The 16,193-nt window shown below is 44.1% G+C and overlaps 1 protein-coding gene across 1 annotated transcript in view; it reads right to left on the bottom strand.

Moving 5' to 3' along the window:
* Nucleotides 1–4,873: 4,873 nt before the first annotated feature.
* The window catches only part of PTPRJ (protein tyrosine phosphatase receptor type J), a 161,413-nt gene continuing 150,093 nt past the window's right edge, over nucleotides 4,874–16,193 (bottom strand). The window contains exons 22-24 of the mRNA XM_057317052.1: nucleotides 13,229–13,389; nucleotides 11,434–11,569; nucleotides 4,874–8,469 (exon numbers count right to left, since the gene is read on the bottom strand). Coding sequence (XP_057173035.1) covers nucleotides 8,311–8,469; nucleotides 11,434–11,569; nucleotides 13,229–13,389 — 456 coding nt within the window. The 3' untranslated portion in view covers nucleotides 4,874–8,310. The remainder of the gene's footprint in view (nucleotides 8,470–11,433; nucleotides 11,570–13,228; nucleotides 13,390–16,193) is intronic.

The following is a 16,193-nucleotide window of genomic DNA, read 5'->3' as shown; positions in this document are numbered from 1 at the left end:
ACAAATATATTTTAAAACATGTTATAGCTTATTTTTTGCTTCAAGGAGAAAAGAATATTAGGTTTTAATTAGTTGGGTAATCATTGAGAGAAATTAGAAAATGTAGGCAAGTAAAAATAAAAATTAAAGGCACTCATCATTCCACCATGACATCATTCTGGGGTTGTCTTTCTGTTACGCATTTATCTACTTTTTAAATGGGGTCGTTCCCTACTTACAGTTCTAGAAACTGCTTTTCTCAAACTTTACATGTTAGAAGAGCACAGGTGATTATCCAATGTTTATTTCCAATGATACCTCAGTTTCTTGGCTATCCCTGAGTAATCTTTATCGAAGTAAGTTTTAGGAGCAGAAAACTCTTAAATGTGGGATCATTATTGCATTTTAGTCTGGTTTTTTAAAAAGCCAGGGACAGAATATGAAGGCGTCTTGCACCCTCCTGCCTCACCCAAACCAACAGTGTATGCAGAAACTTTGGGGGCAACTTTGGCCTGAACCAAGGCATGAAGACTATGGATGTGTTCCCCCACCCAGTGTTGTCTCTGAGCAGAAAGCCTGGGAGGGCCAACTATATCATAATCTTTGGTGAAGCCCTCTAGAATAGAGATGTAGGCAAATCCTGACTGTTTTCTCTGGTGTGATAGCTACCTCCAGGTTCTGTTTCTAATTGCCTGGTCAAGAAATGGACTATTTTAAGGTGATGGGTATTAAGGAGTGCCCTTGTGGTGATGAGCCCAGGGTGACGTATGGATTACTATATTGTACACCTGAACATAACACCGTATGTTAACTAACTGGAATTAAAATTAAAACTTAAAAGAAATTGACTATTTTAAAGGGAATCATCTACTCTTGAAAGAGATGACTAAGAACCAAGCCTTGAAGTTGAATCAAATCCCAGCTCCACCAATTAGTAGTTGCAAGGCTGTTTTCGTTATTGCCACAAAAATGCTATATAATAGGGGTGCCTGGGTGGCTCGGTCAGTGAAGCATCTGACTCTTGATTTCAGCTCAGGTTGTGATCTCGGGGTCCTGGGATTGAGCCCCGCATGGGGCTCCCAGCTCCGCATAGAGTCTGCTTGTCCTTCTCCCTCTGCTCCTCCCCCCACTCTCTCTTTCCCTCTCTCTCTCAAACAAATAAATAAATAAAATCTTTTTTTTAAATACTACATAATAAATGATCCCAAGTGGAGTAAATCATTCTCAGGGATGTGTAGGTCAGCTAGGGACCAGCTAACAGAGGCAGGGCTGGACCAGATGCCTCTGCTCCCAGGTGGAGCCCAGCTGGGCATGGCTGGGGCAGCTCTGCTCCACACATATTCATTCCAGGGCTCAGGTTTATAGGGCAGCAGCTACCCAGAAGAGGTTCTTTTCATAGCAGTGGTTGAAGTGCAAGAGAGTGAACAAAATCAACTGAAGTGTCTTATGATCTAGGTTAGGGACTAGTACTGTCACTTCTGCCCATATCCACAGGCCAAAACAAATCACCTGGCCTCACGCTGAGTCAAAGACAAGGGAGGGGGAATGTATGGGCCCACCACTGTCCTGTAGGAAGCCCAACACAATCACACGCCTACCCCTCTGGCTTCATATTGTGCTCTTAGCTCCCTTGTCAGCTATGCTACAGAGACCACAGTCTTCAGGACCCCTCTTCAAAGTGCCAAATGCATTCCTGCCTCAGGGCCTTGACACACCCTGCCATTCCCTCCAATCCTGTCTCATTCGAGATACAATATGTCAGCAGGTAGGTTTAGTTCTTTTTAAATTTCCTGTCTCTCCAATAGGCCCTAAAATCCCACAAGGGCAATGATCCTGCCTGTTTTGTTCACAAATGTATATACCCAGGGCCCACTGCCAGGCCACAGTAGATGACCAATACAAATTTAAGTCCATGAATGAAGAGCCCCCACTTATTAGATATTTCATATATCCCAGGCACTATGCTAAGTGTCACAGCAACAAAATTATAACAACACTCATACGTGCAAAAAATTGAAATGTCATCTCTTTTCTTAACAAACTTATCTTCAAGCCCCGTCTTTGCCGAGTGGCAGAGCCTGAAATATAGGGTAGGCCCAGAAACTTCTCAGTCAGAGGTGTGATGGCCAGATGACACTCAGCTCAAAACACCCTTGGGAAGACGCCTTCGTAGGGGCCTGAGTCTTTAAACTTCCTCAGCTTTAACAAGAAGACATCAACCCACACCCACCTGTACTCAGGCACGAGGGCTGTGTTCTCAACAAGCCCCAGATACTCCACTCCCGACACTCCAGGCAAACTTGAGCTTTCTGCCACCTGATGCTTATCAAAAGCAGAAGGTCTGTGATTTCCACTCAGTCCGTTTGGGGAGGTGAAGAACTAAAGCTCAGGCCTCCAAACTGGGACCTGCACAATTCTTTAGCCCACCATACATCCTTCCGGAGGCATCTTTTTTTAAAGCAAAATACTTTCTAGCCTCAACCAGGAATAATTAAATTGTAATATGTTACAGATCTGTGTTTTTTTGCCTAATGAGAAAAGTAATTACAGCCGTGGCCTCGGGCAGACCTGGACATACCAGGGGTACCACGCCTGGAAAACTCGTTCACACAGCATTTCACAGTAAAGAGCTCAGGAATGTGCTGGAACTCTTGCACTTGACAAGCAGGCCAGTGTTTAGCGGTAGTCTCCAGATAGTTGGGAGAGGTGAGGAGCATGGGGGGGGGGGGGGGTTGAGGGAGAGACAGAGCATTCCATGGGCAAGGCAAGGTCCTGGAAGAACCCCCCTCCGCCGCCCAGTACAAACAACTGCTGAGAACCTAGTGGTTGTCTCCCACTGTAAGGGCTGTGTGTGCCCAGTTCTGTGTGGTAAATTCTACCCCTGACTCACATTCATAGGACTCCATTCCCATTACACTGCCAAGAGTCTGGCAGGACCCTTCCTTCCAGCCCATGTGACGCCATGTGACCACCATGCAGTTCCATCCAGAGAAAATAGTGAAGGTAGGTTGTACGCCTGTGTGGGCATGTGGTTACTTTTTTTTTATTTTATTTTTTTTTTTTTTAAGATTTTATTTGTCAGAGAGAGCGAGCACAAGCAGGGGTAGCAGCAGGCAGAGGGAGAAGCAGGCTCCCGGCTTAGCAAGGAGCCCCATGCCGGCGCTGGATCCCAGGACCCTGGGATCATGACCCAAGCCAAAGGCAGACGCTTAACAGACTGAGCCCCCCAGGCGTCCCATGCATGTGGTTACTTATGCATAATTTCTCCGTCTGTGCACATGGTTACTTATGTATAATGTGTACACCTGTACACACACATGCCTGGGGCAGTGTCTTAGGCGTAGACCGCTTCAGGCAACCACAGAGCCCTAGAACTCTTCCCTTCCAGGCTCCTCCACCGGGGCCAGGTGCGCTCACCCTCCCGCACTCACGCTCCGGCCTCCCTGACCCAAGTTCCCCAGGTAACGCCCTTTCGGCACCTTTCGGCACTTTCGTGTCCCAACGATCCCCACCTCCTCCTGCGAGAATTCCGCTGAAGGCTCAGCTCCAAAACCACCACCCTTAATGCTCCTGGAATCCCTCTTACCTGTGCCTTTAAACCTCCTCTGGCATTTCGCGAGTTCCTTTTGTGTTCTTGGCACACGGGCCCCGCCCCTCCTTATGGGAGGACTTCTGCGTCATTCGTTCACCTTCCTGTCCCTGGCCCGCCCGCGGTGTGGGCACTGAGGCTTTCTGAACAAGCTCTATCCTCCCCACAAGCAGGAACGCGTGGCGAGTGCGTGGCAAGCGGGCAGCGAGCTCATGGCGAGCGCATGGCGACTGCTGGCCAGAGCCTGGCGAGCACGTGACCAGCGCGTGGCCGGCGCATGGCAGAAAGCTTTCTCCTTGGCACAGGTATGTGCAGTGTTTGTGTGAAAGCTACGAGTTGGTGCATGAGGGCATGAAATGCTGTTTTCTTTATATTTGTACCACCTAACACACTAAAGATTTTATTTACTTATGCTATTGGTCTGTTTCCCCCCATCAGAATGTAAGCTTCATGAGGACAAAGGTTGTTGTCCCTTTTGCTCATGGCGGAACCTCCAACCACTGAGGTATGGTGGCAGGCGCATAGTAGACACTTAAAATAAAAACTGTCCAAATTCCTACAGTATCCCAGCAATTCTGGGATTCCCCAAATCAATCACCAAAAAATCCTCTAAAAATCCTGGGGACTTGCCTATGGCATGCGTGCTACCGCTAAGTGGCAGAAGCAGGGTGTCTGTCCATCTGTAGACCCACGTGTCTGACCCTTTAAGTGCACACGCAGCCACATCTTAGATGCACACTCACTTCTTCCAAGGCTCCTCTTCACGTCGTCTCCTTGGATGTGTGTCTTGGGCTGAATGATGTCTCCCCAAAATTAGTATGTTAAACTCCTAACCCCAGTACCTCAGAATGTATTTGGAGATACGGTCTTTAAAGAGGTGACTACAGGAAACATTAAGTCGTTAGGATGGGCCTTAACCCTTTATGACTGGTGTCCCGATAAAAAGAGGAGGTTCAGACGCGGACACGCACAGAGGGAACACCATGTGGGGACAAAGGGAGATGGTAGCCATCTGCAAGCCAATGAGAGGGGCCTCAGAAGAAATCAGGCTGCCAGCTCCTTGATCTTGGACTTCAGGCCCCCAGACTGTGAGAGAGTAAGTTTCTGTTGTCTCAGCTTCCTGGCCTGTGGCACCTTGTTGCACCAGCCCTGCAAACACACACAAGCTGGGAAATCCAAACGGGACACATGTTTTCATTAAGGATGTCCCAGTTACATGCCAGCCAGGACACTGTTTTGTAAATGAGATGGTGTGCACCTAAAGTGAAAAGGGGGGGGTAGAAAAAAAGAAACAAAGGCACAATGTGTTGATATTTTTTGTATTTGGTATTTGTGAGTCTTTTTAAAAAAAAATGTTTTTCAGGCCATTTTTTTCCTTAAAAAAAAAAAAAAAAGCAACCAACAGCAATCCTCTGTACAAGTATAACAAACATTAGAAATATGCATCATTCCAAAATAGTTACAAGAAAATTACAGTTTTAGAGTCCATATCCATACATCCTGTTCATATGTGCGCCCAAGGGAAAAAAGCTACAGTATGTCGAACACTTGACGGCTACACAGTCTGAAAACTCAGAACTTGGACTTTTGAGGCAAATCAAGGTCATCGCCAAGACTCGTTTAGCCCCCTAAGCACAGCCCAACACTGCAAAAGAAAACCAGGCTTTTTTATCTCAGATGAAAAGCTGCATAGCTGGCCCCCATCCCCCAGGGGCCTCTGACTCGATGAAGCCCAAATCCAGTGCAGTCAAATGTACCAAAGTCCAGCCAGGTCCCTATGTGCCCACGGGGAACAGACCCCAAATGTCATTTTCCACTGGTCCCTGTGTCACTAGGTTTACCTTTGGAGGCAAACATCCTTGCTTTTGGGAGAAGGTACCAATGACCCAAATCCCCCAAACCAACTGACCACCAGTCTTTCACCCCGGCTGTTTTTCTGTATGCGACTGGCAAATACTAAAGCAGGGACGGTCACACCATCTCCCCGATTCCACTGGACTCCTCAATTTTTAGTTCGCTCTTCCTGGGAGGCTTTGGGGCAGGAGCTCAAAAGCACCTTCTCTTTTCTATGGCCAACCCCCAGCCCATGTGTCCTTTATATTTACACAATAATCTTCCCTTTTCAATCACTGTGCTATAAATACCCTCACCACCCCCACCGGCCCCAAACCCAGCCTTCTTCAGGATGCAAAGAAGCATCGTGACCTTCGTGTGACCTGCCATGTGGAATCCAGACCTCTCCACCACAAGCCTTCTTCCCTGGATTGGGAATGACATCTGAGAGTGGCTTGCTTCGGCTGCTGCCCATTTCCCAAACCCGTATCAGGCAGAAGGGAGGAGGGTTTCTGGGGGGGGTTTCGTGTGTTTTTATACAATAGGTTTACAATTACTGTTGCTTTGACCTTTTAAAGGAATTTTTAGAGCCAAGTCCTTCCCGCCGATTTCTCCATGGCAGGGATGTTGGCAGGGCTGCGCAGAGCATCTGTGTTGGACTTGACAGCTACACATCCATCCCAGTGGCTTCCTGACACCTGAAGTGGAGAGGGGTGTGGCCCACAGAACTTCTCCCCAGGGCAGGGGCCTCTCGATGTGGTCAGGGAACTCCCCGAGAGCTGCGTGCATCGAGGGGCAGACCAGTGTGAAGGTCTGGAAGCCACCTGCCCAAACCCGGCATCACTCAGCAGCCTGGGGCCGTGTGACTTCCCTGATGCAGACCTCAAGAGCCGAAGGCCACTCTGAGGTCAAGTCCAGAGGGCGCACCCAGTCCTGTATAACCCATTCCTTTAAGGGCCTGATGCTGAATGAACTGCTTGCCATGAAAGAGAGCAAGGATTCGGCAAAAAGTGCAATTTCTACGTGGGAAGAAAGTTCTCCCCAAACACGACACGTCACCACTTCTCCTTTTAATCCTTTCAGTACCTCAAAGGGGAAAAGGGGACAAAAGACGTACAAGCGCTAAACCTCCAAACTGAAACAAAGGCTTTCGGTTGTGGTTCACCCTTCATAACCCACTAACATGTCCAGTCAGCTCTCAAAGTGCCAACAGAGTGAGGAACACGGCAGGGTCAGGAGACAGGGCTCCCCCAGGTCAACGGTGACCAGGGCACTCGGAGAAGACCCCGCTCCCGTTTTCACTTGGACACCATTGTCCTGAGTTTACAGCAGGATTTATTACTGTGGAAAATGGCCACAGGATCCCAGGGACTTGGTAATTCCTTCATAAGACCTTACATACTTCATTGCCTATAGGAGGATAAACTCAAAGCTTCAAAATATAACCTGAGCCACAATATAAAATAAAAAGAAACAAATCCTTTCATGTTAATGCCTTGAGAAGTTTACAGATTATGTACCAATAAAATAAATCCACATAAATTCTGAAATTCCTGGTGGATACACCACCTGAAGCAAAAAAAAAAATTAATCTACATTAAAAAAATCAAATTACAGCAGCAGTATAGTGAAAAGAGGTTTTAAAAATAATTACATCTTTGATACAAATTCAAACTTTGTACACCTCAATTCAAAGGAATGACTGTTTTAAGAGTTTAGTATATATATATACAGTAGATACGGGTGTGTGTCACTGCAGATAGACTAAAGCCAGTGGACTTTGAGGGAGGAGGGATTAATCAGACACTGTTTTCACACTGAAGTGTTCACAGATTGCCACGCTTTTAAACACACACACACATATATACGGACACACAGACACACATAAAATGCCAACCTGAGTAAAACATTACTAAAAACCTAGAGCATCATGAATCACTAAGTCACATATTGCACCTTTAAATAATCCTTCTTACCAAATACAGAAACAAGAAAAAGGATAAAACAGGGACAAGAAAAGGAGATTATGTTACTGTAGGGTTCCTCTGCTTCCCTCGCCCCGCCCCAGAAATTCTCAAGGTGATACCTGTTTCCACTCTCAACCAATGGGCTGAACGTGGCCCAACAGAAGTGTCTTTGGGGAAAAGTGGGAAGGGAAAAGGGAAGAAAGAATAGAGCACAAAACAGGGAAGAGGGGAAGTGGAGGGGGAGAGGGGAGGCCTCCTCTAGTCGAATGAGAACAGGAATGTTACTGAGAAGGCTGAACCTTGGATACTAAACTACTGTTTAAATATTCCGTATATTCCAATTATGAGATTCAATACAAAAATAGAGATATCTACTGAGTTTTGCCTGTGGAAGCATAATTCAGAAAAGGCACATGTTCAAATAGAAAACCCAGGCAGAAGAGGCACCACGTACCCCCTCCCTACATGATAATCATCCACAATTATGTATTTTCCATCAGCTAGATTCCAAGATACAGTAGGTAAAAATAGACCTCTGATACTTAAAATATATTCAACCCAACACAATCCTGGCTTTAGCATGTGAATCATATAAAATAGTCTTTTTTAAAAAGAATCTGTTTTGAAAAAGAAAAAAAAAATCATAGCTCACTTTTCCTGGTGTTCCATAATTCTCAAGACAAAAGAAAAAAAAAAAGTGAACTCATCCCATTGGTGATCAGGAATGTAGTTATTAGCTCACCGCCCATCCACAGCCCCTGACAGCCCCAACTTCTCATCTGTCATGCTGCACATGTGCACCTTCACACCCTCAAGTGAGTTCTAACAAAACAGAACAAAGCATTAAGATATTAGACATATAAAAACATGTCCACATCGGGGCATTTTCCTTTGCTGTGGGTGTGACGGTCTGGGCAAGTCCAGAAAGGTCTGACTTTGGAATTAGGCGATGTAACCATTTGTCTTTCCAAACGCAGCCACGGGGGCAAGGTTTTCATAGATTGTCATTGCCGTTGTGTTCTGGTAGATGAGATCTACTTTTGAGTCCTTCTGGGATCTGATAATATCCAAAACACACTGGTTGAGGAAAACATACTGGTCCTGTAGCAGAGTAAAAAGAGAAAGCAAATGAGCAGAGGTCCCAGAGATTATTAGCACCCAAGGCGATTTTCAGATTACCACCACGCCCCCAAACCCACCAACTCCCACCCCCACCCCTTCAAGCGCACACTTATCAAGAGGCCGCCACGTTCTGGTGAAATCTGAAACCACAGAGAGCAAGACTCTCATCATCAATCATTCTTAACCAGGGGGACACGCTCCCCATCCCCCCACCCCAAGGAGGAGTCCCAGAATCTTAGCGAAGAGCAAAGAACAAATGTGGAGGAAAATATGCACATATATAGTCAAACAAGAGAAAGTCCAACAAGAATTACTTGGTTAGCGAGCATGTGCGGTATAAGGAGTAAACTGTGATTTTCAACAGAGGGGACAGGTTAAGGGGGATAAGCAGGGTAGAGTCAGGTGGGGACAACCCTCAGGCAACCTTGTCAGAATCTGCAGGTAGCCATTAAAAAGAGGAAGAGGAAGAAGAGGTATATGCTGACAGAAAGATATCCATGATGCTATAAAAGAAAAAAAAAATCACAGCACGGCATTATATATAAAATAGGATCCAATTTTTTAAAAATACTCTATGTGTTAATATTCAAAATATATAAAGAACCTATACAATTCAACATCAAAAAATAAAACCTGCTTAGAAATTGGGCAAACCACCTGAATAGACATTTTTCCAAAGAAGATATACCGATGGCCAACAGACACATGAAAAGATGCCCAATATCGCTCATCATCAGGAAAATGCAAATCAAAATGACAATAGGATATCACCTCTCACCTGTCCGAATGGCAGGGGAAAAAAGACAAAAAACAACAAGTGCTGGTGATGATGTAGAGAAAAGGGAACACTCGGGCGCTATTGGTGGGAATGTAAATTGGTGCAGTCACTGTGAAAAACAGTATGGAGGTTTCTCAAAAAAATTAAAAATAGAAATACCATTATGAACCAGTAATTCCACTAGCAGGTATTTACCCAAAGAAAACAAAAACACCAACTGAAAAAAATAGATGCCCCCTTATGTTTATTGCAGTATTATTTACAGTAGCCAAGACATAGATGCAACCTAAGTGTCCATGATAGATGAATGGATAAAGAAGCTGTGGTATAAGATCTACAATGGAATATTACTCGGGCATAAAAAAGAACGAAATCTTGCCATTTGTGACAACACGGATGGATCTAAAGGGTATTATGCTAAGTGAAGTAAGTCAGATAGAGAAAGACAAATAGCATATGATTTCACTTACACATAGAATCTAAAATCAAAACAAACAAACAAAAAGCAGAAACAGAGAACTGGTGATTGCCAGAGGGGAGGGAGTGGGGGATGGGCAAAATGGGGGAAAGGGAGTGGGAGGTACAGGGTTCTAGTTTTGGGATGAATAAGTCAAGGGGGTAAAAGGCACAGCATAGAAAATATAATCAATGATACTAGGGTTGTATGGCAACATGGTAGCTACACTTGTGGTGAGCATAACATAACATATAGACTGGTTGAATCACTATGTCTACCCCTGAAACTAAAGTAACATTATGTGTCAACTGTACTCAGTTTTTAAAAAGCACTAGCCATAAAAAAAAAAAAATACCGTGTGTGTGTCTGTGTGTATACATGTGTTTTTCTACAGATGTACATAAAGAAACCTATAATGATATATACAAAGTATAAGCATTGGCTACCTTTAGGGAGTAGGATTGGGGAAGAAAAAGTAATAGAAAAAAATATATTCCATATAATCCTGTTTTGTTAGATATTTTAAGATGAACAAGTTTACAGGGCGCCTGGGTGGCTCAGTCGGTTAAGCATCTGACCCTTGATTTTGGTCGTGATCTCAGCCCCACATGGGGCTCCACGCTGGGGTCATGGAGCCTGCTTAAGATTCTCTCTCTACCCCTCCACCCACCCACCGCACCTGCTCATGCATGCGTGCACTCTCTCTTTCTCTCAAAAAAATTTTTTAAATAAAAAATTTTAAAAAAAAACGAACAAGTTTACCTGTAGGCAGGTATAAGATTTCTGTATCTCAAAAGGGGATAAAAGACTGAATCCTACTCTACATAATTACAGCAGAGAAAAGAAAATCTCTCTTCTGACCAACACAGAGGTGAATTTCACTCTTTCTACCACAACCGTGCAGCTCACCCCAAGGCACACAGTGTACCCAGGCCTCCAGAACATTCCCTGCTAGACTCAAAAACACGGTACATATTCAGAGAGTTCTAAATTGGTACGGGGTGACAGCCTGATACAAAATTAATATTCTGCTCTCATCCCGGTCAAGGCACAGTCACCCCTACAGCGTCGAGGAAGGCTATTTCCCAATACAGTTGTTGAGAACATGACTCGAAAACAATGTTTAACAGGAACATTTCAGGGAAAGCCAAATCCAACGGTCTTACCCAACTGACATTGTGGATACTAAGCATTCACCTTCTCCATTGGCCAGCCACCCCCCTGTAGCTACGATAATTGACATTGTGTAATATTTCCTCGGCTGGGTGAGGACACACAGCCATATTAACAAAGCAACATGGAGCCATTTCATTCACATCGTTAACATCTGATGAGTCCGTTCATGAGCTTATTTTAAGGATGGTCAGGCCTTCTTAGAAACAAAGCATGATCATACCAGTTTTATGAGTTTAGAACCCAGAAGCCAAAGTTCAGATTATTTGATGAGTTAGTAGATGCAAGGTAGGAAATCCTGATATTATCTTGCTTTGTAATACACCATGGCTAATATCCGTTACCACCATCTCACTGCATCAGACCATTCAATCACACATCAGTTAAGAATGTAAAAGAAATCCAGTGTTCCCTCACAGCCCAGAGCCAGGAAGATGTAGAAGTCTGAAATGTTTTAACCCAAGTACGTGACATGACGCAACCTTTTAAAAAGAGACTGAAAAAGCAGCCTCCCACACACAGAGCTTGGCCTCACCTCTGTTTGCACCATTAAAGGCCTGTGCATTCGAAGGTCATATACAATCCCATACACATCCACCATGTTCTCATTCTCTATCTGGTAGATAAGACGATCAATGGCAATGAATGTGCCCGTCCTTCCAACCCCAGCACTGAAGAGAAAAAGAAATGAGCACGTCACCATGGGTTACTCTAACGTAAAAGTCTCAAATGTCCCCATTTGTACATATATCTTGCTCTCCTCCACTATCAATGCCCAGGATCATTAAACATTTGCTCAGCTGAAATCTTGGCAAGTTGGACTGCGTTAGCTTGGGACTGGAACCCAACCCCTAAAGTTCATTTTGAGTCAAATGCCACAAATAAAACATCTTGCTAGGGCTTCTTGAATCTCAGTTTCATTCAAGTTACCACCATAACCTAGGACAGCAAGTTTCATCAACTTATTCCGCAGAGAGCAACAAAGCCCCTCTTTTCTTCTGTCCTAAATTAATTTCTTTTTTTTTTAAAGATTTTATTTATTTATTTGACAGAGAGAGAGAGACAGCCAGCGAGAGAGGGAACACAGCAGGGGAGTGGGAGAGGAAGAAGCAGGCTCCTAGCGGAGGAGCCCGATGCGATGCTCGATCCCAGAACGCTGGGATCACGCCCTGAGCCGAAGGCAGATGCTTAACAACTGAACCACCCAGGCGCCCCTGTCCTAAATTAATTTCTTTAGGTTGAAAGCTAGTGTCTTATTGTTCTAGAGCAGGAAGCAGGGGGCAAGCTTTGTCTGTAAAGGACCAGATAATAAATATCTTTGGCTTTGCAGACAAAATGGTCTCTTTCTGCTATTATAGCATGAAAGTAACTATAGACATTAACAAATGAGCATGGCTCTGTTCCAATAAAACTTTATTTATAAAAACAGGCAGCCAAAGAGATTGTGGCAATGGTTTCACAGGTGTACATACCTCCAAACTCATGAACTTGTATACATTAATTTAGATAGTTTTTGTATGCCAAAAAAAAATTGTTAATAAATAAAATGAATAGAACTATGTGTTCCAACTTTGTTAAGTAACAAACCAAAATGCTGAATGAAGAAAGGAGGTTGCAGAATGAGGTATATATCATAAAATCCGGTAAAAGTTTAAAGCTATACGGGCGCCTGGGTGGCTCAGTCATTAAGCGTCTGCCTTCAGCTCAGGTCATGATCCCAGTGTCCTGGGATTGAGCCCCGTGTCAGGCTCCCTGATCAGCGGGGACCCTGTTTCTCCCTCTCCAGCTCCCCCCTGCTTGTGTTCCCTCTCTCACTGTCTCTCTCTGTCAAATAAATAAACAAAATCTTTTTTAAAAGAAGTTTAAAGCTATATAAAACCATAGATATGTATGAAATACAATACAAATGCATGCAAAGGAGTGATTCAGATCCACTTTAGGACCCCGTTTAATTGTGTAAGAAGGAGACTGATAAGTAGACACTTTCTATCTGTAAGATCTTATTAACAAAAAGAAACATACGTGACCTCACGTTATACTTCATTAGATTGTTATTATTCTCTATTTTTGTGAGGTTGAAATATTTTATAAGAAAGTTTTATAAATAAGAAATAAATTAGAATACATTACAGTTTAAAAAAAAAATAGAGGCGTTCTATCAGATCTGGCCCACAAGTTACGGTTTGCCAATCCCTGTTCAGTCCCTGGTCCCTTATCCAAACCTTTCTTGAATTTGCAAATGCCTATTGCATTCGCTCTTATGTGTTGCTTTTCTAAAGCGTCTGTAATGACATGAGAAATCTGTGCCACACGGACCGCCGTCTGCACACCTGCAGTGAACCAGCACGGGCGACTCAGGAGGGCTCTGCTTCATGTAGTCACGGACCAGGTACCGAAAGTTGATGAGCAGGTCAGTGGTGTCAGGAACGCCGTGGTCCGGCCAGGACGTGAAATGGAACTGTCGCAGAGGGTGACTCTCACTCGTCTCCATCTAAAAGCCAAGGAAAGAGGTGAGCGTCCAAGAGGGCCAAGTGAAGTGGCGCCGTCCCTGGAGACTGAGCTGCACGGGATGACCGACACGCACCTGCACAGGAGCGGTTACAACGTAAATTGCAATTTTACTTTGGTACAACAGCTGCTAAAGTGCTTGCCGAGACTTTGACGTGCTCATCAAATCTCACAATATGCCCATATGTAAATATTGTAAATATTGCCAATATTTACATAATATGCCCATATGTAAATATGCCAATATGTAAAGATTCTGAAAAGTAAAGCGACTCCCCCACACTCAGCTCAGATGCAGCACAGGTGCCTCCTCCTCTGATCCTGAGTCCAGACTTTCCTTTCCCGCTACAGGGGCCTGCCAGTAATGCACTCACAGTCTCAGACCTATAGCTCCTTAGAGCTTCAGGAAGCCCCTCCCTGAGCCCACCTGGGAATGTCATCAACCCAAACACCAAAAATGAATTACACCGACGCAGCTCTGATAATCAAGATGTTTGGGGCAGGAGCTGGCTCACCATCCACATGCTTTCCAGAGAGTCTCATGAAGCGGCGGTAACCAGTGAGCGCTAAGTAAATATCTAGAATTGCACGAGTTTGAGAAAAGGGACCCCCCCACACACACACAAAGAAACACATCTATTTCAACATCAGACAGACAACAGAAAGTGGATCTTGTTGTAACAGAGTTAGTTATGACACAGACTGGTTTCCCACCACAGACCAAAGCAGGTACCTTTTATTATCAGCACTCCCCCCAGGCTGGACCATTCCCGTCCCAATTCAACTGTGCTCATTATGCCCAGCCCTGGGCACTGACCTCAGCCTCCTACCTACAACTGGACTCTAGGCATTTCCATCTCTTATGAGAGCTACCTTTTGAAGCCCATTTTTCTATGTATATACATTATAAAAGCAGTACGTTCACATGGTTCAAAATATGGAGAAGAATAGAGTAAAAAGGCAGAGTGAGGGAGAGGGGACTGTGAAGTCTCAGACACACAAAGGTGACAATCACAAATTTAACCAGAAGTATTCATCCAAAGAAGGAAAGCAGCTGTGTAAGATGAGCAGACAGGAAGGGGCTGGGGGAGGTTGGACTTTTCAGCATTCTCTGTGCAGAGCGGCCAAGGGACTAAGGTTAGGAGTGGCAGTCAAAAGAAACGTTTAGTTCTACCTCCTCTGTTCCCACTTTTAAAAAGGAAAATATATTCATGCATTTTGTGTAAATAAAAAGGAGCCGTAGGGGGGAAAAAGTATTTTACTAAATGCCACGTGGTATTCTGGATTCATTCCCTTCTGGAACAGGAAAGGGCTTTCGTGGAAAAATGTGAAATCCAAACGAAGTCTGGAGTTTAGTTAACAAAAATGATAACATCGTGGTAATTTTGTTTAAATGATGTGGACAAATCCACCCATGATTCCCCTCCACAAGCACTGAAAGCGACCGAGGATAATCTGGTCTGTTTAAAATGGGAGAAATCTTGGGGCGCCTGGGTAGCGCAGTCGTTAAGCATCTGCCTTCGGCTCAGGGCGTGATCCCGGCGTTCCGGGATCGAGTCCCACATCGGGCTCCTCCGCTATGAGCCTGCTTCTTCCTCTCCCACTCCCCCTGCTTGTGTTCCCTCTCTTGCTGGCTGTCTCTCTGTCACATAAATAAATAAAATCTTTAAAAATAAATAAATAAATAAAATGGGAGAAATCTATAGAAATACGTATATGATGAGGGTTTCTCAACCACTGTGTGTTGCATCTGTGTGTAACAGTTTTGACAGCACCTCCAGCAGAGGAGTTGAAATATTAATTGAAATCAGAACCTTAGAGCACAGCAATCAGTAAAGAATTAACACTTAATATACTACCCTATATCCATGACTTATGGAATCCTCAAGGATAATTCTTGTAAACCGGAACCTAACCCACCAACCCCCCCCATAAAAGTCAACTCGACTGAATCCACTCCCAGGCTTTTCTTTGGTGCACTATTTGCAAAATGCATAAAATTTTGTCTCCTGGTATGTTTCACTTAGTTGCACTCTCACGTCTCCTCATGGTAATTATGCAGTTTATGCAGCCATCATTTCTAATAGCTAAATAATGATACACTGACAAGGTAACCTATAGTTTAGTTATCTATTCTCTGAAAGCTAGATATTTGAACACGCTCCAAATTTTCCCTCTGTTATACCAAATTTTCCCTCCGTTATACCAAATTTTCCCTCCGTTATAAAGAATGCTGAGATTACTCCTTGTGAATAATAAGCCTTGCCCTATATTTCAGATTATTTCTTTAAGACAGACTCTCAAACGTGGAACCAGCCCATCAAAGGAGAATGGTCATTTTTATGCTTTTGATACAAACTACAAAGGGTTATACCAATTTACACGCTCCCCCAAAGATATCATTGTGACTTCATTGCCTCTATTTCTAAACACCCTTAAGAAAAAAAGACACATCATCTGACTTCTTGCGGTGCCTACACCATGTAATTGGATTTTTTTTTTTTCAGAACTTTTGGGAGGTGAGGCCATGTGTATATGCCCAGAAATCCTATCAACGTAACTGCTTTCATAAACTGCTCCCAACTGCAAATTGCCACTCCTGATTCATATTTGCAGCCAAATAAGCCAAAAGGGCCTTGGTTTATAGCAAAAGCCCTATACAGAAGTCACCTGAAAGTGGAAGGAACAGTTGCTGTTGCTGAGCTAGGCTCTTAAGATTCATCTCATTCAGGAATAGCGTATGATAACAAAAATGAAAACAAAACAAAACAAAACACCAGACTGATA

This window comes from Ursus arctos, unplaced genomic scaffold (assembly GCF_023065955.2).
Source record: "Ursus arctos isolate Adak ecotype North America unplaced genomic scaffold, UrsArc2.0 scaffold_23, whole genome shotgun sequence".
In the NCBI taxonomy this organism is placed as follows: domain Eukaryota; kingdom Metazoa; phylum Chordata; class Mammalia; order Carnivora; family Ursidae; genus Ursus; species Ursus arctos.
Note: the sequence above shows the minus strand (reverse complement) of the source record. Positions and strands in the feature narration are given on the sequence as shown.